At 44.7% G+C, this 24,182-nt stretch overlaps 1 protein-coding gene across 3 annotated transcripts in view; it reads right to left on the bottom strand.

The window, feature by feature from the left end:
- FGR (FGR proto-oncogene, Src family tyrosine kinase) overlaps window positions 1-24,182 on the bottom strand; it is a 59,568-nt gene that overhangs the window by 13,592 nt on the left and 21,794 nt on the right. The window contains exons 2-8 of one of the 3 annotated variants that reach the window (XM_032227735.1): window positions 16,873-16,930; window positions 10,671-10,925; window positions 9,496-9,598; window positions 7,340-7,438; window positions 7,117-7,220; window positions 5,873-6,022; window positions 1,056-1,220 (exon numbers count right to left, since the gene is read on the bottom strand). In XM_032227735.1, the coding sequence (XP_032083626.1) occupies window positions 1,056-1,220; window positions 5,873-6,022; window positions 7,117-7,220; window positions 7,340-7,438; window positions 9,496-9,598; window positions 10,671-10,923 (874 nt within the window). In that variant the 5' untranslated portion in view covers window positions 10,924-10,925; window positions 16,873-16,930. Of the gene's footprint in view, window positions 1-1,055; window positions 1,221-5,872; window positions 6,023-7,116; window positions 7,221-7,339; window positions 7,439-9,495; window positions 9,599-10,670; window positions 10,937-16,872; window positions 16,931-24,182 lie in introns of all 3 variants that reach the window. The other 2 variants (XM_032227734.1, XM_032227736.1) reach the window with 2 other exon arrangements.

Raw genomic sequence — 24,182 nt, 5'->3', positions numbered from 1 at the left:
TATCCTGGTCATCTTTAGACTCAATTACTGAAATTAAATGAAGGCTATTTTCCAAATCCTGTCCAGAATACAGATCTAATGTCAGGATTGTAGCCATCTTTTCTTCTGGATCTTTGGCCTGCCACACTTTCTATTACGGATGAAACTGCCAACATGGCAGTGGGAGATTGGACCATGTGATGGACTTGTGTGCGGGGAGGGGGGAGATCTTGAATTTTTAACTGGGTGGGGGAAACTGGGAAGCTTTCAGATTTGGGTTTTCCCAGATGTGCCAACATGGCTCTCTTAATAAATTGGAACTTTGAGCAATACTTTGCCTTGATTTATTTTTGGATTCTATTTGGAACCCTGACATCTAACATGGTAGCATCAAAAATTTGAGGCAAAACGTCCTCTGGTCACACAGACCAGTCTAACTTAAGATCACCGTCTGGGCCACTTCCACATTGTCTTCCAAGACTCTTAAGCAGACTCAGACCAAACCCCTATCAAATTCTACCTTCTCTTCTTACTGGAGAAGCCATCCAGATGCCACAGGTTTAGAAATCCACAAGGAGCACATGGTTATAATAATGCTCTCCCCTCTGGTAATCAGAGCCATGTGCTCCCTCCCGTGCTGGAGATTAGAAAGAGAGCCAGGATCCATAAACACTGTTCAGCTCTTTCCACCGTGGATTTATCTAACTCTCTTTGAAAGGCTTCCAAGTTGGCAAGCGTCCCTACCTCTTGTGGCAGTGAGTTCCATTGTTGTATGGAGCAGGGGTCTCCAACCTTGACAACTTTAAGACTTGGGGACTGCAACTCTCAATTCTGGGAGTTGAAGTCCACAAGTCTTAAAATTTCCATGGTTGGAGATCCCTGGTGTGGAGGACTTCCTATAATTCATCCTGCTGCTTCTCTGCAGTCCGCCTGCCCAGTTGACTTTGCCAGAGTGAAAGAAACGCAGCCATCTTTCCCCACCCCTGCCAAGCCCACTTCTTGAGTGCCCGGGACCTGCCCAAGCTCCTTCTCTTCCTCCTCTCTTCCATCCAGCCTCCCAATGGTTGGTTGTTTACCCATCCACACTTCCCCGAATTGCCCATTGCCCAGTTTCTTGATGAGCTGCAGCGATTCGCGAGGAATCTCCCAGACGTCTTTGGTTTTGACGGACAGGTCTGCCAATTTGGGCATCCCCTTAGGGCACGGCACGGCCAGGCGGCAGCACAATCCTGCGGCTCTCTCTTGCAAAAGAAGGCCCCAAAACCAATGGGGGAAGGGGCAGAAGAGCAAGAGACACATCACGGAAGCAGGAAGGGAAAGAGAGAGAAACAAAGGGTGGTAAGATGAGGGCGAGCTGGAAAGGAACAAGAGGAAAATCCTGTTCCACTCAATCCAGAGCCCACAGAGAGTCACAAGTCCTTGCAGAAGGCAGCAGGAGGCTGGAGCCTCATTACACATCTGTTGGAGGGTTGATAAAACAGCTGCAGTTATTATTAGGTTTCCCATTTCCCCCACCCCTTCCCAGTTCTAGGAAAGTCATAGCAATAGCACTTATATACTTTGATTTACATACCGTTTCATGGTGCTTTATTGTTCTGACCTAGGCTTCCCAAGAGCATGAAGCACACTCCTGGTCCCGACAAAAAAACCTTTTATTAATTTATTGTGAATTTTTCTCTTTCACACCCAGCGAAGTCTTTCAAGGGAGGATTTACAGTCACAGACCTTATCTGGCTTGGAGAGCGGACAGGCCGATATCTGCAGAACTTGGCAAAGAGTCTTAGAGAGTCACGAACCAATTAAGCCAACTTCCCTCCTCTTTTATTTCCTCTGGGAGGGGCCAATCATCGTCCACATGTGGCCCATACTCCCAAGTTGGCCCTTGTTCCTTAGCTGTTCCCTTCGTCTGGCAACTCTGCGCATGCGTACACTGGGAACAGGCTCCAGCTGTTCGTCTGCCTCACTGATGTCTGACTCTGAAGGCAGCTGATAACTGGCATACGGCCCTGGCCCCCTCTCTGCCTCCGACACAGAGCCCTCATCAGAGCCTTCCCCAGACTCCAGGACTGGCCCATGTTCCTCCCCAACCTCCTCACTGTCCGAATCTGTTGCCAGGTCTGCTGGCAGGCCACAATATTTATAGCCTTCCCTAAGCGGTTTACAGAGTCAGCATATTGCCCCCAATAATTTGGGTCCTCATTTTACCGACCTTGGAAGGATGGAAGGCTTGAGTGGGTCAGGATCAAACTCCTGGCATTGGGCAGAGTTTGCCTGCAATACTGCATTCTAATCACTGCACCGCCATGGCACATAGAAAATGGTGGAATAGGAAGGAATCTTAAAAGTTACTTAGTGTAACGAGTTGGGACAGTGCAAGGGCCACCACTGCATCTCGGATAGACCATCTCCAGAAATATTATTTTGCTTTAAAACTTTTTTCTTTTTGAAAAAGAGGGATGGAGCCATAATTGGAAGCTGAGAAAAGTTGTGGTTTGCTAACCATTCTAATCAAAGCTTCTAGCAGAGCCACTTTGTGTTAAACCCTCTTTTGGAGTTGGGATCAAAAAATCTGTTGCTGTTTCATCGCACAACAGGAACTCTGGAGAATGTCTCAAATATCCTCACTTTGGGTAAACACCAAATGCTGCCGATTGGCTTTTCATTGAGCTTGCTACTTCGTCTGGCACCTTTTCATTCCACTTGCTGATTAATTATTCCCCATCTTCTCTTCCTCTTTGGAAAGGAAGACAGGAGATAAACCAGGAAACCTAGAGAATTTTCAACGCAGTGCCAAAATGGGGAGTTTGACCTTTGCAAATCTCTGCATGCAAAATTCAGGAGCAGATCTCACAGCTGGTAGCCTCGGGCACTTCAAAAGAGACATCCGTCAATTACAATTTTGCCCCTTTTTGTTTTTTTATTTGAGAGACATGATTTGTTACAGGTAGTCCTCGACTTAGGATGGCAGTTGGGACTGGAATTTCCATCTCTAAGTGATGCAATTAATAAAGTGTGGAAGCATTGCTTAGCAACAGCAATTCCTCTAGTCCCGCTTGCTGTCATTAACTGAATTCCCTCGGTATTAGGCAAGGCAATTTCCTGCTGGCTTCCTGCAATCAAAATCAGTGGGGAAGCCAGCAGGAAGTTGAAGTCCCAGGCCAGCAGGCAGGTATGTGGAGGACAGAGGAAGGGATGTATGAGAATGCAAGGGGGTTGGGGAGAGTGTGTGAGGTGGGGCAGGAGGGAGGGTGCATGTGTGACAGGTGTATCATAAGCATAGAGGGCTGAAGGAGGTTGTGCATTGGAAAAATATTTACCCAGGCAACTTGCAACCTCCTCCCTTCAGATTTCCCACTGACTTTCTGGGGAAGGCAGCAGGAAAAGCTGCAAACAGCAAACATATAAATATGGGATGCTTGGCAACCAGTCATAAATGTGAATTGGTTGCCAAGCATCCAGATCATGGGGACACTGGGACAGACAGAATTCTGAGAACTATCTATAACCACCATTCATTCAGCAACCATTATAACTTGGAACAAATGGTTGTAAGTCAAGGACTACCTGTGTTTGTTTACTAGCCATGGAACCCTGGCTAAATCCAGGTCAAAACTACAACAGAAAAGATGGTTGGAACTGTAGCCTTCCCTGAATCCATTTTAAAAAAACATTCACTCTACTGTGAGATTCTCAGTCATCCAGGTCATTGTTGTCCCAAGCATGCTTTTTCAGAAGGCAACTGGACTTTCTGGTTCTTCTTTGAAGATGTTTTGTTCCTTTATCCATGAAGCTTCTTCAGCTATTGGTATTGATGGTGGTGGGGAATGGAAAGATTTATACTCCTTGCAGACAGCTGGTCATTTGCATTCTTGTATCTTGCATTCTCAGGACTCCACTCGCTAAAATAAGGCAAATGACCAGCTGTCTGCAAGGAGTATAAATCCTTCCATTCCCCAACATCCAGTCAGAGTAGGAGAAGCTTCTTGGATGAGAAACTAAACGTCTTCAAAGAAACAAAGATGATTAGGGGACTGGAGGCTAAAACATACAGAGAATGGTTGCAGGAACTGGGTATGTCTAGTTTAATAGAAAGAATGACTAGGGGAGACGTGATATCAGTCTTCCGATATCTCAGGGGTTGCCACAAAGAAGAGGCAGTCAAGCTATTCTCCAAAGCACCTGAGGGCAGACAAGAAGCAATGGGTAGAAACTAATCAAGGAGAGAAGCAACTTAGAACTAAGGAGAAATTTCCTGAACAAAACAATTAATCAATGGAACAACTTGCCTCCAGAAGTTGTGAATGCTCCAACACTGGAAGTTTTTAAGATGTTGGATAACCATTTGTCTGAAGTGGTGTAGGGTTTCCTATAGGGGATTGGACTAGAAGACCTCCAAAGTCCCTTCCAACTCTGTTATTCTATTCTATTCCATTCCATTCCATTCTAAAAACCAGAAAGTCCAATTGGCTTCCTGAAAAAGCACCTTTGGGATTCACTCTACTAGAACTGGGTCCTGATGGCTGCACAAGGCCTGAATCTTTGGCTAGCCAAAACAGCTAGGATGTTGTGCAACTTGTCTGCTAGATTTATCCCTGAATCACGATACGGCAACCCTAACAATCTTGAAGGCAGAGACAAGGGGCTCCTGAAAAGACGAGTCCTAGCATTTAAAAGAATAAAATAACCCTCCACAACCAGCCTCAAAATATCCCAAGGACCCCCCAAAATGCAGGAATTGGCACCTGATCTTCCACCATTCTCCTGCCAGTCTCTTGCTGTAAAGAGCCATGGAGATGGCCTTGGGGAAAAAAATATTCAGAAGCTGTTACAAAAAAAAGCCTGAAAGAATCCCTTGAGATTAGGAAGATGCTCAGGCTGAACTTTCCCCTGACTCATTAGAGCTGTGTTTCTCAACCCTGGTGGCTTCAAGATGTGTGGACTTCAACTCCCAGAATTCTCCAGTCAGCAAGGTTGAGAAACACTGCATTAGAGTAAAAGAAGAAGGAGAGGAAAAACATAACCAGACTTGCAAGATCTGTTTTTATTGCCTATGTTGATAAAGCTTAAAGGTAACAGTAAAGATCGCACAGGTTGGGCCTCCTCCGGGTGCCGTCAACCGGACAATGCCGGCTGGCGGCTCCCCGAGGGAGGGCCTTCTCTGTAGCTGCATCTACCCGTAGAGATCCGGACCCTTTCCACTCTCCCGGCCTTCTGTAAAGCGACCAAGACCTGGCTGTTCCGGCAGGCCTGGGGCTGTTGATTAATATCCAGCCCCACTTGACTGAATGGATGGTGTATTAATTTTAATAATTGTATCTTTTCTTAAACTTTTAAAATGCTTTTATCTTGCTTGTGAGCCGCCCAGAGTCCCAATGGGAGTGGGCGGCATACAAATTTTATTAAACTGAAACTGAAACTAAAGGTTCCCCCGCATATGCGTGCTAGTTGCTTCCGTCTCTAGGGGATGGTGCTCATCTCCATTTCAAAGCCAAAGAGCCAGCGCTGTCCGAAGACGTCTCCGTGATCATGTGGCCGGCATGACTAAATGCCGAAGGTGCACGGAATGTTGTTCCCTTCCCACCAAAGGTGGTCCCTATTTTTCTACTTGCATTTTTACGTGCTTTCAAACTGCTAGGTTGGCAGAAGCTGGGACAAGTTACAGGAGCTCACTCCGTTAAGTGGTACTAGGCATTCGAACCACTGAACTGCTGACCTTCTGATCAATAAAAGCTCAGCATCTTAGCCACTGAGCCACCGTGTGTCCTAAAAAACTTAGTTCTAGTCTTTTTGTGGACTCTGTTTCCTTATCAGAATAACCTTAAGAGGCTGAAATGTTGATCTTTCTCATACCAACCTTAACATTTGCCCCTCTTTTGGATCCATCACTCTTTACCTCTGTAATGCTGCACCAGATGTTGCACAGTCTCAAACTGGGTCCGGGTAGTGATGTAATAGCCACCGCTGTCCAGCTTCCGGATCTTGTAATGCTTGACGTGGTCTCCCTTCGTCTCATCCCAATCCCGGATAGATAATGAGTAGGCACCTAGGAAAAGGAGATGGGAAGCAGAAATGGGTTGGGTGGAAGCCACCTGACTTTGGCATCATTACTGAATGCCAATTCTCAGAAGCTTCAGCTAGAGAGGCCAACCGCACGGCATGCTGGGGATTGTAGTTTAACCTTACTGGGATGGTCAACATCTTCCTTGCCTCCCCAAATGAGGACCTCAGTTAATAGAATACAGATGGTGATATAGCAAAGATGACAACATTTTAGATAATCTTGGAAGTCACTCATGTGCCCTTCGGTCTGATATAGGCTTATAATTAACCCAAAAAAGCTGTTTGTCAACCCTGAAGCTGACCTGACAGAAGCCATTTTGAAGCTTCGGTGTTACCACGGGAGCTGAGGGATAGGGAAGGGGCAATACAGATAGCTGGGGGTTTGTAGCCAAAGCAAAATACTTTCTTTTGTGTATTCCCAGTAGAGGAATAACTGACTGAGGCAAGTGATCAATTCAACAACTGTTGAACTAGAATGAACTAAAAAACAGAATTCTCCAGTTTGACAGCTATTTATACAACTCCTGTCAAACCGGCAACCAATGAGAACACGAACTTTTCCTGCCTGAACACTCCCCATTACTCAGCCAATTGGAATCATCCTCAGCCCTGATTGACACATCAGACACAACACCTTCTCCTGTGAACCAAGGACATTCTCCCACCTGGTCAGAGAGAGAGGAGGAGTGACGTTTACCCGGCAACCGGATGGCGCCTTGATTGGACCATGTGACTGACTGACTGGGGAAGGGGAAAAACTTTTAATTAGGTGAAAACAGTGGGAACCTTCAGATCCAACGATCACACGGCACAGCTGATTGTCGCATAGCTGATGGTTGAAACTTTTTAAAAACTTTTTTTAGCATTTTTTCGGGAGGTAGTTAAAAAATGCTTTAAAAGTAAAAAAAAAAAGTTGGCCATGCGCACCCAGTCACATGACACCCTCTCCCCACCAAGAAACGCCCACAGAATCAGTAGGGAAAGATTTGGAATTTCACCCCTGGAAGCACCGCACATGGTTCTGTCCTTCAATGGCTTGCCAAAGGCAAGAGAAACAGCTTGACACCCCAGTGGTACCTTTGGTGGTTTCGCTCTCGCGGATGAGGAAGGTCCCCCGGGGGTTGCCATGGCACAACAGCTGCCTCTCAGCATCCTTCCGGCCAATCTTCCCAAAGTACCACCTGGGAAGGAAGAAGGGAAGCTCTGGGTCACCGTTTCTCAACTTTAAGGCATGCATGCAGTACATCTGCCAGATTTCACTCAACGTCCCTCCAACCCGCTTCCTGCCCCCTGTGCTTACTCTTCTGCTTGGATCGAGTCCACAGGAGCTACATAATTGCTGGGGATGTAGCCGGTGGCTCCCGTGGTCAGGGAGCGTGCCTCCCACCAGTCACCCTCTCTGTAGCAAAAGAAAAAAGAGGCGGGGGGGGGGGAAACACAACATCAGTGACCCCCTGCTTGGAATTTCACCAGCCAAAGGGCACAGAATCCAGAGAGCAATTCAGTCAAAAGAATTGAAAAGCAGCTGCTGAAGAACAAATCGATCTTTTATTGTATGATTGTCAGCCAAGAGTGGACCATATTGGACTAATTGGCCAAAACCCCTTGGGGTCTCTGTCTTCTTTTCACACCCACAGCATGCTCTGCATCAACAGTGAAATCTGTGCAAGGAAGATTGTTAACCTAATCTTGCGTAGCTTCTTCTCAGGTAAATATTGTACTGCTAACCAGAGCATACAAAACATTTGCTAGACCAATTCCCGAATACAGCTCATCTGTCTGGAACCTGCACCGCATATCAGACATTAATACAATTGAGGGAGTCTAGAGATATTTTAGGAGAAGAATCCTCCACTCTTCCGCTTGCAATAGAATCCCTTATGCCACCAGGCTTGAAATTTTAGGCTTAGACAACTTAGAACTGTGCCACCTTTGGTCTGACCTAAGTGTAGTACATAAAATTATCCCCTACAACGTCCTACCTGTCAATGACTACTTCAGCTTCAACTGCAATAATACATGGGCAAACAATCGATACAAACTCAAGGTAAACTGCGCCAAACTCGATTGCAGAAAATACGACTTCAGCAACAGAGTGGTCAATGCCTGGAATGCGTTACTTGACTGAATGGTTTCTTCCCCAAACCCCCATAACTTAAACCTTAGACTGTCTACTGTTGACCTCACCCCATTCCTAAAAGGTCTGTAAGGGGCATGCATAAGCGCACCAGCGTGCCTACCATCCCTGTCCTAACGTCCCCATTTATTCATATCCATTTCCTGCATTCATAATCATGTTTTCACTGGTTCCACCACAAAACTGCGGTAGACTAAAGCGCGCTCGATAAAAGCACGTACGTGACGTCATCACAGCGCGACGAAAACAGCACGCTGTGAGCGGTAAACTTAAAATTAACACGTAAATCTAAACCTAACCCCCCCAAACCTAACCCTAAACCTAACCCTAAGCCTAACCCTTAACCTAACCCTAACCCTTAACCTAACGCTAAACCTAACGCTAACCCTTAACCTAACCCTAACCCTAAACCTAACCCTTACCATTATGTGAATCAGCTTGCTTTAATTTAATTTTAATTTAATTTATTTTTAATTTTATTTGTCGCGCTGCTGATGACGTCACGTACGCGCTTTAATCGGGCGCGCTTTAGTGGACCGCAGTTTTGACGGGTCACGGTTTTCACTTATATCTGTTATCTTATACATGTGTCAGGCCTGCAGCGGTTCCTTTAAGAATCTTTGGCCTGCCACACTCTCATTAAGGGTGGGGGGATTTAGCAAGGGGTAGAATGTGTTGTTTTCAAAATAAAAAATTCCTTCCTAGAAGCTCAAGGTCATCTTTTGTCTCCCAAACCTTTGCACCTGATCGGAAGCAGTTGGGCGTAGGTGCTAGCGTGGAAGAAGAAGATTGGACCATGGGATGGACTGTGGGTGTGGGGACAAGATCATGAACTTTTAACTGGGTGGGATTCTGATGTAACCTCCAGAATTGGGATCCCATAGCACGATGCCAACATGCCTGCCTTATTAAATTGGAACTTTAAGCATAGTTTTGGCTTTGACTCTGATTTAATTCTGCGATGATATCTGGAATGCTGACAACATGCTTGACAAATAAATAAATAAAGAGGAGCAGAGATTTCCCTGCAACTCACATGGCATTGCTTGCATTGCACATGGACACACAGGCATATCAAGTTAAACCCAGCCCACAGCTGTCCCAGGTGTGCAATTCCACAGACAGAAGTTAAAAAAAGGCCGGGCCACTTCACCTCCACGCTTAGACCGAGAGTTCCTTTTTCTTTATTTATATCCCACCATGAAGAAACTGAAAGCAATGCAATTGCTTGGTTATCCCCATCCAGAAAATAAATACCCCTTTAGCTTTGCTAAGGAATCTGTCCTGTTTTTCCCATCATGTCAGAACCCAACACTCACGTGTTGTTGATGATATGGAATTTCTCCCCCTTGATGAATGTCAGATCATCTTCTGTTCTGGCTTCGTAATCATACAAGGCAATGAAAAGGGTGACTCCCCCACCTACAAAGAGAGAAAGAAAGATGGACCAAAAGAAGCTGGGCGGGACGAACTCAACCTTAGATGCATTGCCATTGAGGGCATCCTGACTGAGTCCATTGAAAGACCCTTCAATGCATCTATTTTTTTTTTGAATAGTAGGACAGAGATGGCGAAAAGTCACGGTGCCTTCCAATGGCATGAAAATGTTCTCCTCTGCCCAAATGGCCTTCTGTGGTTCTTCCTCTCAAATTTGTCAGGTGCATCGGCTACTTCTGCTGACTGCCTGTTGCCAGCAGCTTGGCAGTTCAAATCTTACCAGGCTCATCAGCCTTCCATCCTTCCAAGGTGGGTAAAATGAGGACCCAGATTGTTGGGAACAATATGCTAACTCTGTAAACCACTTAGAGCAGTGTTTCTCAACCTTGATTGGCATTCGCTGGCTGGGGAATTCTGGGAGTTGAAGTCCAGACATCTTCAAGTTGCCAAGGTTGAGAAACACTGACTTAGAGACAGCTGTAAAGCACTGTGAAGCGGTATATAAGTCTAAGTGCTCTTGCTATTTTATTTTCACAACAGCACCTAGGGGGTGCTCTTGTTTTGGGGGTGTTTGGTTTTGCCTACAGGTTTCTCCATAGTCCTCCTGGTTACCTTCATTTCCTGGCTACCTTCATTCATTGGACTGACAACAAATAATCATTTTGAAAAGATGGCCTTACTTATCAGACACCATCCTGAAACTCTAAACCAACTGAAAAATATGATTTACAATCATTGATATAGCAACAGCAATAGCACTTAGACTTGTATACCGCTTCACAGTGCTTTCCAGCCCCCACTAAGCGGTTTACAGAGTCAGCCCCTTGCCCCCAACAATCTGGGTCCTCATTTGACCCACCTCAGAAGGATGGAAGGCTGAGTCAACCTTCAGCCTGCTGAGAGTAAAACTGCCAAATTGCAGGCAGCCGGCAGGCAGCAGAAGTAGTCTGCATTACTGCAATCTAACCACTGCACCACCGGGGTTCAAAGAGAGAAAAGAGGCGAAGAGGAAAATCTGAATCCAAGCATCCTTTCCCTAGCAGGTATAAAGACTGACCTGTGATCCCCATTCCTGGAATGTGAATGGAGGGTGCTGGGTAGAGCCCGGAGACCCCAGGGCCAGCTGGAGTCAAAGGCCCTGGGGTCCCTGGGAAGTTGTTGAAATCTGGGATCCGTGTGAAGTTGGGAGGGTTCTGTTGGGAGGGGTTAGGATCGTAGCAGGAGTTGGGCAGTGAGTTGTTGGCTCCATCGTTGTTGTTGTTGGGAGGAGTTGGGTTCGCCTTCTTTTTCTTGCATTGCACACAACCCATCGCTGGGCAGCAGCTGCCAGAAGTGGAGAGGGAGAGGGAGAGAGGGAGAGAGGGGGAGAGGGAGAGGGAGAGGGAGAGGGAGAGGGAGAGGGAGAGGGAGAGGGAGGGAGGGAGGGAGGGAGGGAGGGAGGGAGGGAGGGAGAGAGAGAGAGAGAGAGAGAGAGAGAGAGAGAGAGAGAGGAGAGAGAGAGAGAGAGAGAGAGAGAGACCATGGTTTGTTTAACCATTGTTTACTGAATAAGCTCCCCAACTAAGTTGATTCATACAACAGGTGGCACCATATACTAAAGTTTGCGAATAGCAACGGATAGTTCTCCATATCATACTAGGTTTAACCGAAATTATAGGTCTTAATCAGACTTTACCTTCACTCCTTGCACTATGCCATAGTTTGCTACAACACAATTTTGCTTCAACCATTTCCCCCCCATGAATCTGCTAATATTAGATTTTGCTATTACTCCCTTAGAGTCAAATTTGGATGACATCATTTTGCAATCTTTGAACTGCAGCCGCTGGCATGTTGGTATTTGCAGCGGGCTAGGCTTTTCTTTACCCTAACTTTAATGAAATAAAATTAACAAAAACAAATAAAAGTAGCTCTTTGGGTGTTCCCAAAATTGTACTGAAATGACCAACACAGTGCATTAAATTAAAACAGGTAGCCCTCTACTGACAACCTCAATGGGGACCAGAATTTCTTTGCTACAAAGATGGTTGTTAAGTGAGTCATGTCCAATTTATGACTTCTGCTGTGGTCCAGGATGGTGCAACTGATATAAATATTTGTCAGATGGCAAGCACCCGAATACTGATCATTGTAACCACGGGATGTTGCGAGGGTCAGCCATAAATAACTTCTTTCAGTGCCATTGTAATTCTGAGTAGTTGCTAAACAAATAGTTGTAAGTCAAGGACTACTTGCATTCAACACACATATATGATTTGCTTAGTAAAGAATAACTGAAGTGGCATGAGAAATCAGAACTTGGAGAAGGGGAGAAAGATTCCCTTCTGAAACAGGAGATCTGCTTGTAAGATTCATGGCCTTATTGATAGAGTAAGGTTGCTATTTGACCATCAGAAAAAGTCAGGGATAATGAACAGAATAGAAAGAATAACAGAGATCGAAGGGACCTTGGAGGTCTTCTAGTCCAACCCCCTGCTTAGGCAGGAAACCCTACACTACTTCAGACAAATAGTTGTCCAATCCCTTTTTAAAAACTTTCAGCGTTGCAGCATTTACAATGTCTGGAGGCAAGTTATTCCACTGATTAATGGTTCTAACTGTCAGGAAATTTCTCCTTAGTTCTAGGTTGCTTCTTTCCTTGATTACTTTCCACCCATTGCTTCTTGTTTTACCCTCAGGTGGTTTGGAGAATAGTTTGATTCCCTCTTCTTTGTGGTAGCCCCTGAGATATTGGAACTCTACTATTATGTCATCACCCCTAGTCCTTCTTTTCAACAGACTAGACATACCCAGTTCCTGCAACCGTTCTTCATATGTTTGAGCCTCCAGTCCCCACATCATCTTTGTTGCTCTTCTCTGCACTCTTCCTAGAGTCTCCACATCTTTTTTACCTTGTGGCAACCAAAACTGGATGCAATATTCCAAATGTGGCTTTATAAAGTGGTATTAACACTTCACGTGATCCTGATTCTATCCAGTGGTGGGATTCCAAATCTTTTCCTACTGGTTCTATATGAGAGAGAGAGAGCGCAGCACTTAAAGACCACCCTTGGTGTCAGCGCTGGTGAGCTGAGCTGTGTTTTAGCTCAGCTGAGGTGCGGTAATCCACTCGGCTGCACGAATTAGCTGAGCTAAAAAAAACCAAGGGAATATAGGACAGGGAGCAACAGGGGAGGGGCCAACCAGAGGTGGTATTTGCCCGTTCTCCGAACTACTCAAAATTTCCGCTATCGGTTCACCCCAATCAGCTAAATACCACCTCTGATTCTATCCTTCTGTTAATGCAACCTAGAACTGTGTTAGCTGCTGCAGCAGGTTGATGATGGTGACCTCAGGGTTGAGAAGACAATGGTGCAATTTAACACGAGGTTCAAAGGAAGAGCAAGGAAAAACACACTTCTGGCTTTGTTTCTCTCAAGTGCTGCTGAATTCGCAGTTGGGCTTCCCTCCGCCCCCCATCTTATTCTTCCTTTCTGCTGTCTGTCGGTTGCATGGCAACCTGTTTGGCACATCAGTCCAAAGAGAAGGCATCCGTGATGGGGCGAAAAGCAATATTTAGAAAGATTCAGAATGACCCAGGGAGGTCAGGGATACCCGCTGGGCATACCAGGGAGCAGGAAGCGCACCATGAGACCACTTCCAAACAAAGCAAGGAGCTGATCCTTTTCAAAACGAAACATGTTCCATCAAAACAGGAAGAGTCATAAAACATTTATCCCTACAGTCAAAATTGGCTGAATAACACACCTGACCCAGTTTCCAACCAGCAAAGTCAATTGGGGAAGCCAGATTTGCTTAACCACCATGTGATTCACTTAACAACCATATAATTCACTTAATGACCATGACAAAATGACCACAAAATTGGATCCAGTTACATGATCTCTTGCTTAATGACAACAACACTTAGCAACTGACTAGCCCCAATTGTGATAGTAAGTCGAGGACTACCTGTAGTTTAAGAGTGGCTCAGTGGCTAAGACGCTGAGCTTATCGATCAGAAAGGTCAGCAGTTTGGTGGTTCGAATCCCTAGCGCCACGTAACAGAATGAGCTCCCATTATTTGTCCCAGCTTCTGCCAACCTAGCAGTTCGAAAGCACGTAAAAAATGCAAGTAGAAAAATAGGAACCATCTTTGTTGGGAAGGTAATAGTGTTCTGTGCGCCTTTGGTATTTAGTCGTGCCGGCCACATGACCACGGAGACGTCTTCGGACAGCATTGGCTCTTCGGCTTTGAAATGGAGAGGAGCATTGCCCCCTAGAGTCGGGAATGACTAGCACATATGTGCGAGGGGAACCTTTACCTTTACCTGCAATTATTTTTTCTCAAATTACTTCTCACTCAAAAAAGAGTGACATTTTTAAAGGTTGTATGCAAAGCTCTGGCAACTGCAATAAATCTGACTCTATCTTAGCCTAAGATTTACTACAGCTGCCAGAGCTTTGGATAGTAACCTATCCTAGTCCTAGCTTAGTCCTGGGCTTCCAGCACAGTCCTTTTCAGACTGTGACTGATGACCCTTCCACAAACAATTTTGTAAAAAAAAAAAAAAAGCAGCATCATATAAGGCCAAGTTCTGCAGTTTTTGGCAGAGGAAAACCACAGGAAATGAGTCTGCAGGGAAACTGGGCTTCCCTCCTTTATCTGCAGACATTTGTGGCGATTCCAAAAAGGGATGTGAATGCTCAGGAATAAGAGAGAACCGCTAGACATGTTTGGGGAGTTTCCAGGATCAGCCCAACTTCCTTGGTAGCTGAGCTTTCAATTAAAGAGGCATCCTGCAGAAAAGGGAATTATTATGACCAAACATTTTTTGAAGGTTGAGGAAAGAGCATTTTGCCAGCTGGACAATATTCCCTATAATCCAAGGAAATAAAACTAGATGCCTTCTGATCTCTCTTGGCCATTTGGAGTATCAACAAAGGAATGAAAAGGGAGGGGCAAGAGAAGCAAAGACCAATTCTCCCTACAAATCAAAGCAATGCTAAACGCCAGGTAGATCTGGATTGTCTTAAGATACGTATTATCTGTTGTGGCGCATCAGTGGCTAGCAGGGTTGGTGTCAGACTCGGATAATGAGGAGGTTGGGGAGAACTTGGGCCAGTCCTGGAGTCTGGGGAAGGCTCTGATGAGGGCTCTGCGTTAGTGGCAGAGATGGGGCCAGAGCCATCTGACAATTATCAGCTGTCTTCCGAGTTGGAGATCAGTAGGGCAGAAGAACAGCTGGAGCCTGTTCCTGATGTGCGCATGCGCAGAGCTGTCAGGAGAAGGGAACAGTTAAGGAACAAAGGCCAACTCAGGAGTAAAGGCACCAGTGGACACTGAATGGCCCCTCTCACAGAGAATAAATAGGAGCAAAAGGGGAGTTGAGTTTGCAGGAGACAATTAGTTCGTTTAGTAGTGTGGAGATTTGCTTATCTGAGTTATGCCTCACAGAGACTCCTTGCCAGGTATTTCATTTTTCAATGTTGAGCCTAGAAGCTATCGGCCTGGCAACTGTCCAAGGACTGATAAGGTCTGTTGTTGCAATTCACTTTTGAAAGGCTTATTGCCGGGACTTTTATGTACGTGAATGCTAGAAATTCACATTCGTCAAATAAAAAGTGTTTTTTTGGGGGGGACAATGAGTCTGTTTCATGATTTTGTGAAGCCTAGGTCAGAACATTACCCTTACCCTTCTCTAAACCCAAGGTATAAAGACATAAATTATATTGGAAAAGGAATTTTATTCTAGTTTTATATTAAATTGGGGGTTTTGGACTGTGGCCGGAATGCTTTCCTGCCTTCAGAAGGTAGAAGGGACAAAAGGAAGAGCAGAATTGCATCCAGAGAGTTCCTGCGGCTACGTTGAGGGTTGTAAGCATGGAGCAGTGAAGACCGTAGGAAAAATAAGCACCGAGCTGAAGATATATCCTAATTCAGAATGACAGGGACCCCAAAGGCACCTGCCAACAGCAGCCCTCCATTAGTAACAGAAGAGCAATAAGGGGCATCTAGAAATGTAGGCAGACAATAACTTGGTCAAACACACACACACACACACACACGGTAGATTCTCCTGAATTGATCTCATAGATCAAAAGCACAGAAAGGGGCACAGCCTTGCAAATTCAGCCTATTGCCACTTTGCAGATTTGCAGTAGCCTCTACACACAATGTGTTTTTTGTGGCAGTGAGACATTCTAATGCAGGCTCCACCATCTCGCTTTCCTTTACCCCCAAGAAGTGCCCCCACCACTTCTGTCCAGATGAAGCAGGAATGAAATCAAGTGGAACGTAACAAGCAAAGTGATAGGAAAATAAGAATGTGCATTCGTGGGTTTCCCACAGAGGAAAATTTGCCACGCGTTTCCCACACAACACAGGTTGGGAAGAATTCTCAGGGCTGTAAAAAAGCAGATTTGAGGATGAAAACTGTCCTGGATGAAGAACCTTCTCTCTATTCTGGAGAAACAGATGGAAGCAATATCCGACAGCAATTTCTTTCAGGGTTCTTTAAATTATCTTCCTCCAGATCTGGATGATTCATTTCCTCTTTAAACCTCTTAATTCTAACTCCCCAAAGTTGGAGGAAACCCATCTCTGCTTCCATTTTCCCTGTCAGCCCTATAAAGTAGCCTAGATTAAGAAACCAATGCCACATTGACCTAAAACTATTTTTATTGTTAACAGCTTTAGGAACAGAATCTTGCAAGTCTGAATGTCCTTTATCTTTGTATAAATTAAGAGTGAGCTGGTCTGAGATGTTTTCTGGAATAGACTCAAGTCCCACTGGAGAGGGAGGGGCTTTTCTGTCTGGCTATTTTCTATGCCCTTTACCAGTGGTGGGATTCAGCCAGTCCGCACCTATTCGGGAGAAGTGGTTGTTAACTTTCTAAGCAGTTCAGTGAACCGGTTGTTGGAAGAAATCTCCTTTTGTGTTTTTCCCACTTTACAAGGCTAATCCTGTAAGGAAGGCAGGAAGGAAACATTCTGGTGTTGTTTCTAGCCTAATCTTTATTGTCCTTGCTTACAGAAACTGCTTTTCCAGTTAACCCTTATTACATTGTAACAGCTAAGGCGAAGCACCTCTCGACCTGAGTGACATTGAGTTGGCCACACCCACCCAGTCACATGACCACCGAGCCCCACCTACCCAGATGGTCATTAGGGCAGAGAACCGGTTGTTCAATTATTTGAATCCCACCACTACCCCCTACCCAAGACCAGGGGCGTGCTCCATCCACCCACCCACCCCTACATCAGTGGAAATGCTCACCAGAATGAGATTTCACGTCAGTTCACTTGTTCCATGTTTCTTGCTGGAGAACAGGAGTCTAAAGGGGGAAAAAAGGAAACATACTTTTTATTTATATATATTCATTTATTAAATTTGCCAGACATCTCACTATTCGAAGTGATTCTGGGACACTTACAATACAATAAAACCATAAGTATAAAAACATTAAAATTAGCAAGAATTAGATAATGACTAAAAATCAAAAGCACAAACGGTACCGAGGCAGAATTTTCTCTATTATTCTACCAACCACCTCTAGCATAGAGCACCCCCATCAATTGCTTATAACTTTCACCATTATAACCATAGTTACTTGGAAACAGATGCTGAAGGACACTGCCTATTGTTTTGCATTTGTTCAAACCTAAGCTAGAATACACACGTAAATTAGTCATGTCTATTTTTACCAACTACATTAGGAAAATAGTACTGAATCTATCAATTTGCTTTATGAAATTTTATTTTAAAAATAGACAGAAATTTCATGTTTCTATTTGTCAAAGTTCCCTCAACAGATTTCTTATACAGATTCCCCCATGGTATGTAGCTTTTAACATCTACTCTGCAACAAACGTTTGTTAAAATGCTAATTTTCCCTATGGTTTGGCTTCACAAACTTCCCAATTGCCTCTTAAATCTTAATGAAATTTTATTATTTCTAGTCCTCTCTCTATTGCCTTCTAAGTCAAATGTTGCTGCTAAAATGCCCGGAATAAACAAACAGATCTTTGAGGTCAATGGATATATTTGCAATTACAGGCACTTTTACAAAGTATCTTCTATAGATAGCCTTGCCCTTACATTAAATGGTCAGAGAGATCAAATGGCTGATCATCCAGGCAAAGTAGAGTTTACATTCATTTATTCGTGATGTCAAAAACCTGCCCCAGTGCCTATGTACTAGGTAAGCTTGAGTCTGAATTGCAAAGTGCAGAAAGTGTCTTTTGAACTCCCCCATTGTGTCTTAAATTTATTTTTCTACAAAAGACAAGAGGAAGAGGCTCAGAAAGAACCTCGTTAACCCCCCCCCTCCAAAAAAAATTCTGAATTGGAATCTAATCTAAAACAGAAGGGTAATTTCAGCTCCAAATGCCAACTCACACAAGCATTAACTCACAATCACGGAGAGGGCAAAACTATTAGGCTCAAAAATGACACCAAGGAAAGCAACTAAATGAAGACATTTTTAATTTCAGATACACAAGATTCTGTTACTGCGGCCTTACAATAAAGTAGATTGAGTTCATCTTGAGGTCGTTCTTTTTCCGTTTGGCCTACTTGGGAGACCGACATCTCTCTTGCAAGTCTGAAAGTATAAATCTCCCTCTGTCTAGTTTTACCATCTGATTAGGATTCTTTATTATGTTTCTTTCTCTAGCTGTTACTCAGTTGTGGGCTCCTCCTCCGTTTATCTGATCATTCTCTATGCCAGAGGTCCCCAACCCCCAGACCAGGGACCAGTACCTATTCGTGATCTGTTAGGAACTGGTCCGCATAGCTGGTGGTGAGAGGCAGGTGAAACGAAACTGTCCGTGTGAAAGATCTGGGCTGCAGGCTCCCCACCCACACACACACAGTCTGTGGAAAAAATTTCTTCCATGAAACTGGTCCCTGTTGCCCAAAGGACTTAGGACTGCTGCTATAGGCAACATTCGCCCCACCATCTTTTTCTTTTTTTTAGAATAGAATTCTTTATTGGCCGGGAGTGATTGGACACACAAGGAATTTGTCTTTGGTGCATAGGCTCTCAGTGTACATAAAGAAGAATAGAATAGAATAGAATAGAATAACATTCTTTATTGGCCAAGTGTGATTGGACACACAAGGAATTTGTCTTTGACGCTCTCAGTGTACATAAAAAGACAAGATACATTCGTGAAGAATCATAAGGTACAGCACTTAATGATAGTCATGGGGTACAAAAAAAGCAATCAGGAAACAATCAATATCAATATAAATCATAAGGATACAAGCAACAAAGTTACAGTCCTGCAGTCATAAGTGGGAGGAGATGGGTGATAGGAACAATGAGAAGACAAATAGTAATAGTAATGCAGACTTAGTGGATAGTTTGACAGTGGTGAGGGAATTATTTGTTTAGCAGAGTGATGGCGTTTGGGGAAAAACTATCCTTGTGTCTAGTTGTATCTCACATCTTCTAACGTGAGATCTTCCATCTCACATTCCATTACAGTCCATGATGTGGTATTGGCCTCTCGAGACATGAGTTGGTTCCACCAACCTTGAAGGAGGTTCTCATGGTGCATCTTCTCCTCAAGAAGCCACCGCTGGACCCAAGAGTCCTGGACAACTTGTGCTCTATCTCTCCTTTCCAGAGAATGTTCTTGAGAAGGTGGTAGGGTAGCAGCTGCCTTCAGGCAAAACCTAAAACCTCAGTTTTCCCATGCCTTGGGTCAAGATGCCTGCAGAACCATCTGGGCTGCAAATGATTTAGGGCAGGGGTTTCAAATTCAAGGCCCGGGGGCCAGATCTGGCCAGAGGAGTGCTTAAATCTGGCCAGCGGGGCTGCCCTGGAAACAACAAAGGACCAGCCTGGGGCGCTTCTGCCAGTGAAAACAGGCTCCTGAGCTCCATTTTTGGCTGCGGCAGCCTCCTGCAACTCTCTGCCATGAAAACGGAGCTCAGGAGGGCCGCGTTGCAAGAGGTCGTCGCAGCTGAAAACGGAGCTCAGGAGTTCGTTTTCACTGGTAGAGTACTCGGGTCACCACAGGCACCCCTGACACAGGGGATGTCAAGCTGACCACACCCACCATGGCCATGCCCAGCCCGGCCCCTCCAAGGTCAAACACAACCACGATGCAGCCCTCAATGAAATTGAGTTTGACACCTCCCCCCCCCAATTTAGGGAGCGTGTTCTGCTGGTTCTTTCTGGGCATCTATTGTTCCTTTGATCTGACATGGCTTCTTTTCTATGTTATCCTAATCTGTGAAGCCGCCCAGGGTTATTTGGGAGTTGTCAAGCTTAGAAACCCGTAGAAACAAACGAATCAGTGAATAAATGCTGCCGAAAAGTCTGGTCTCAGTTTGTTCTCCAGTGTTCCGATCATTGGATCTTAGGGGGGGATGGGACAAAAAACACTGTGAAAAGGACATTGTGCATACTTCTCACTTTCCCAATCTTTTGGAGAAGCAGTTGCTGAAAATTGTTCCCCACTTGGTGCCCTTGGGGTCCAATGGTGAAATCTAATTTTCCCCGCTTGGTTCTATGGGCATGGCTTGGTGGGTGGTGGTGGTGGGTCATGTGACTGGGTGGGCGTGACCAACTTTTTTTCACTTTCAGCTATTTTATTTTTATTTTTAAAGCATTTCCCCCCCTCCTTGCTGGTTGAATCAGCATGGGAAAAATTGTTTAAAATCCAAAATAAATAGCTTCCGACGATCAACCCACCAAGCTGTGAGCCACGCAATCGTCAGAACCTTTTTCTAAAGCTTGTTAAAGCATTTTTCCCCTGCTGGTTCGCCCAAACTGGCAGGGAAAAAACTGCTTTAGAAAGCAGGGGAAAAGCTTCCGACGACCCCGCAGCTCACAGATGTGTAGCATGATCCTCGGAATCTTTTTTTTTTCTTATTACCGGTTCGCAGAACCAAGGACAATTGTCCCTATTGGTTTGGCTGAACCAGGCCGAACCGGGAGGATTTCACCCTGTTGGGGTCACGTTATCCATGCCAACCCTTGGCTCTGGCTGTATCAACTACACCTCGCCATCATGCCCAGTTCTGACTGCACAGTTGTCAACCCAAATCATTGTCTGCTGACGGCTAGTTTGCGGAATTATTTTTGATGGTTGGGGCCTTGATAACAATGAATTATGGGAGTCCTCTGTCTCCAGTGCTGACCTTCACAGCAGCCCCAAAGGAAAGGGGGGGGTGGAGGAAGAAAGGAGAGAGCCTCACAAAAAAAAAGAGGCTGGAAATAGCCAAACCCCCAAGCTCCTTATCTCTCCACCACTCAGTGGGGCAGAGGCAGTTGTGATCTGATGTTCCCCCAAATAGATCTGGCTGCAAAATCTATGACAAGTAGTCAATTATGATGATGCGATAGCTTTACTGATTAGCCTATAGGCCATATCAAAGCACAAGGTTCAAACACTTATTTCCAATAAAATCTTACACCAGTGATGGTGAACTTTTTTGGCACCAAGTGCCAAAAAGGGAGCACTTTGTATGCACACGCCCTCATCTGGGCCGTGACCAGGAGGAGGAGTTGCCCAGGGGGCATGCACACGCTAGAAAATATACTTCCGGTTTCTGGCACATACATGACCGATGGCCAGGAAGTCTTCTGCTTACGGCCGCACATGAGCCTGTGCTGGCGGAGGCCGGAAAACGGAAGATCATCTCTCTTGGTTTCCGGAGCTGCCGCGCACACAAAGGCCAGCTGATCGGCTCGTGGACATGCATGCCAGGAACCCAGAAGAGGAATTGGAGACGCCACATGTGGCAGGTGATATGGCTCCGCGTGCCATGGGTTCGCCATCATAGTCTTATATCAACGATTTAAAGTAAGAGTAGGTAAAATACAATGGTTATAGGATAAAATACAATATAATTTAATACATAAATATATAAAATAGAATAAAGTGACCTGAAATTATATTTTGGTGCCACCCTTACAATCTACTCCAATGCAGATCTCAGCTGAACCCTTTTGCTTAAGGACTGTGCTGTGTTCAATGTTATTTTCCGGTTCTGGCTGCACTTAAAGTAAGTGGTTTTGATATGGGGATCCCAATGGGTCTTTTGTTTGGTATATGGACCAAAGTACCTGTCTCCTACCCTCTTATACAAGCAACAGTGACATAGGATGTGAGCGAGGTCTTCTGGTAGTCCTTGATTTACCATCATAATTGAGCAAGTAGTCCTTGTGTAACAATAGTTCGCTTAGTGCCCGTTAGAAGTTACGATGGCTCTGGAAAAAAGTGACTCATGGCCGTTTTCACATTAAGTAATCACTGCGGCATCCCCAGGCTCACATGATCTTAATACAGAGGCTTGGCAACTGGCTCATATTTATGACATTTGCAGCATCCTGGGGTGACGTGATCCCCTTCTGTGACCTCCTTTGACAAGCAAAAGTCAATGGCGGAGCCAGATCCACTTAACAACCGTGTTACTAACTTAACAACTGCAGTGATTCACTTAACAACTGGGGAAAGAAAGGTCATAAAATGGGGCAAAAACCCGCTTAACAAACCTTTTGCTTAGGAACAGAAATTTTGGGCTCAACTAAGATGAGGACTATCTGCAATGACAGTTATAAAGCCGTAATGAAAGTCACCATGTATGTGACTGAACCTGGTTTTATGGCCTCGCTTGCACAGTCGTTAAGTAAACGCTTTGTGTGTTATGTGAATTCCTTGTTCACTGTGGACCATCTTTTGCAGAAACTGGAAGTAAACGCCAGTTTACGGCAAAAACATTGTGAATCACATTTGTGTGGCTGCACACACTGCAAGCATCCCTCGATGCCGGCAAGCTGCCAAGCACCCAAAATGCAGTCCTGGGGGGGAAGATGTTAAAAGTTCAAAACGTAAGTAGCTTTTGGGAGGTCCGTCGTAGCTTTGAACGGTCACTAAATGATTGGCTGTAAGTCAGAAGCTGCTTTTTTCCTCCTGCTTTTTCCCAAGTTCCTCCTTTCTTTTTTTTTGATTCTATTCTTTTAGTATTTCAAAAGTTTGTTTTGTTCGTTTTTGTTCCATTTACAGGTGTAAAAACGCATACAGGTAGTCCTCACTGACTGACTGAAACTGGGGCTGGCAACTTCATTGCTAAGCAACGCAATTGCAAAGTGGAAACTCATGCGGACGTTGCCCAATTTACAACAAAGATTTGTCAGTTCTGGCTGTGGTTATTAAGTGAATCAAGTCATTAAGTGCAATGGGCTCTATTAAGGGGACATTTTGCTTCTCAGCCCACAGAGTTTCTGTCTGAAATTCTCTGGGTAGCCCAAGCTCAGAGAGTAAGCCAAAGACAGAAAAGAGGATGACAAAGAACAGGGAGAGGAAGAGAAGGAGATGATTCACTTCTCGCCCAAGAAACTTCATCAGCTTCGGACTGAACTGAAGAAGTCAGAGTCAGAACCAAAGAAGCTTCTAGGGTGAGAAACAAAACATCTTCAAGGAAAAACAAAGAAAGTCCAGTGGCCTTTGGAAAAAACACCTTTGAAACAACCATGACTGGGATGACAGAGAATCTCCATAGACATCTTGATTAAGGCTCCTTGATTTAATCTGCGGAACATATGGTACTTCTTTATAAACTTGCCTTCCCTTGAGGACCTGTATACTGCAAAAAGCGGGCTGTGAAAATATCTACAGACTCCTCGCATCCTGGACATAAATTGTTTCAACTCCTCAACTCAAAAGGACACTATAGGGCACTGCCCACCAGAACAACCAGACAGAAGGACAGGTTTCCCCCCCGAATGCCATCCCCCTGCTTAACAACTAATTCCTACAACACTGTCAAATAATTTACTAAGAATATTACTATTCTTCTTCTCTTCCTTCCTAGTTTCTATCTCTTCCCACTTATGACTATAACCATGTTGCTTTTATCTTTCAAACTATATTGTTATTTATTTCCTAATACAATTTGCTAGCTTATTAGTAACCTTGACTATCACTAAGTGTTGCATCTTTTTATTCTTGGTGAATGTACTTTATTCTTCTTGTGTACACTGAGAGCCTGGGCACCAAAGACAAATTCCTTGTGTGCCCAATCACACTTGGCCGATAAAGAATTCTATTCTATTCTATTCTATTCTATTCTATTCTAAACTGTGGCTGAGACCAGGGATGAAATTCAAATGTTGTTACTATCAGTTATATGGGTGTGGTTTGGTGGGTGTGGCAGGGGAAGGATACTGCAAAATCCCCATTCCCTCCCCACTCCTGGGGCCAGACAGAGGTGGTATTTGCTAGTTCTCCAAACTACTCAAAATTTCTGCTACCGGTTCTCCAGAACCTGTCAGAACCTGCTGAATTTCAACGCTGGCTGAGAGTGAATATAGCTTTAGAAATGTGAAATTGGAGGTGGAAGTGGGGGAGGAATTGGTACTCTCCCTATTCCATCCCACCGAAAAAGAATCTCCTGTCTACCCAGCAGCAGTTGATGGAAATCACGAATTTCCCAGCCCAGCAAGCCAAGTGGAAACAGTGTCTCCCCACCCATTTTTGTTTTCAATACATGTTTTCTGGATTCAGATCTTGTGGAAACTACCCTGGCTCAAATTCAATCAAATGATCGAAAACTAACACTTATGGGTA

The sequence above is a fragment of the Thamnophis elegans genome, chromosome 12 (assembly GCF_009769535.1).
Source record: "Thamnophis elegans isolate rThaEle1 chromosome 12, rThaEle1.pri, whole genome shotgun sequence".
Taxonomy (NCBI): domain Eukaryota; kingdom Metazoa; phylum Chordata; class Lepidosauria; order Squamata; family Colubridae; genus Thamnophis; species Thamnophis elegans.
Note: the sequence above shows the minus strand (reverse complement) of the source record. Positions and strands in the feature narration are given on the sequence as shown.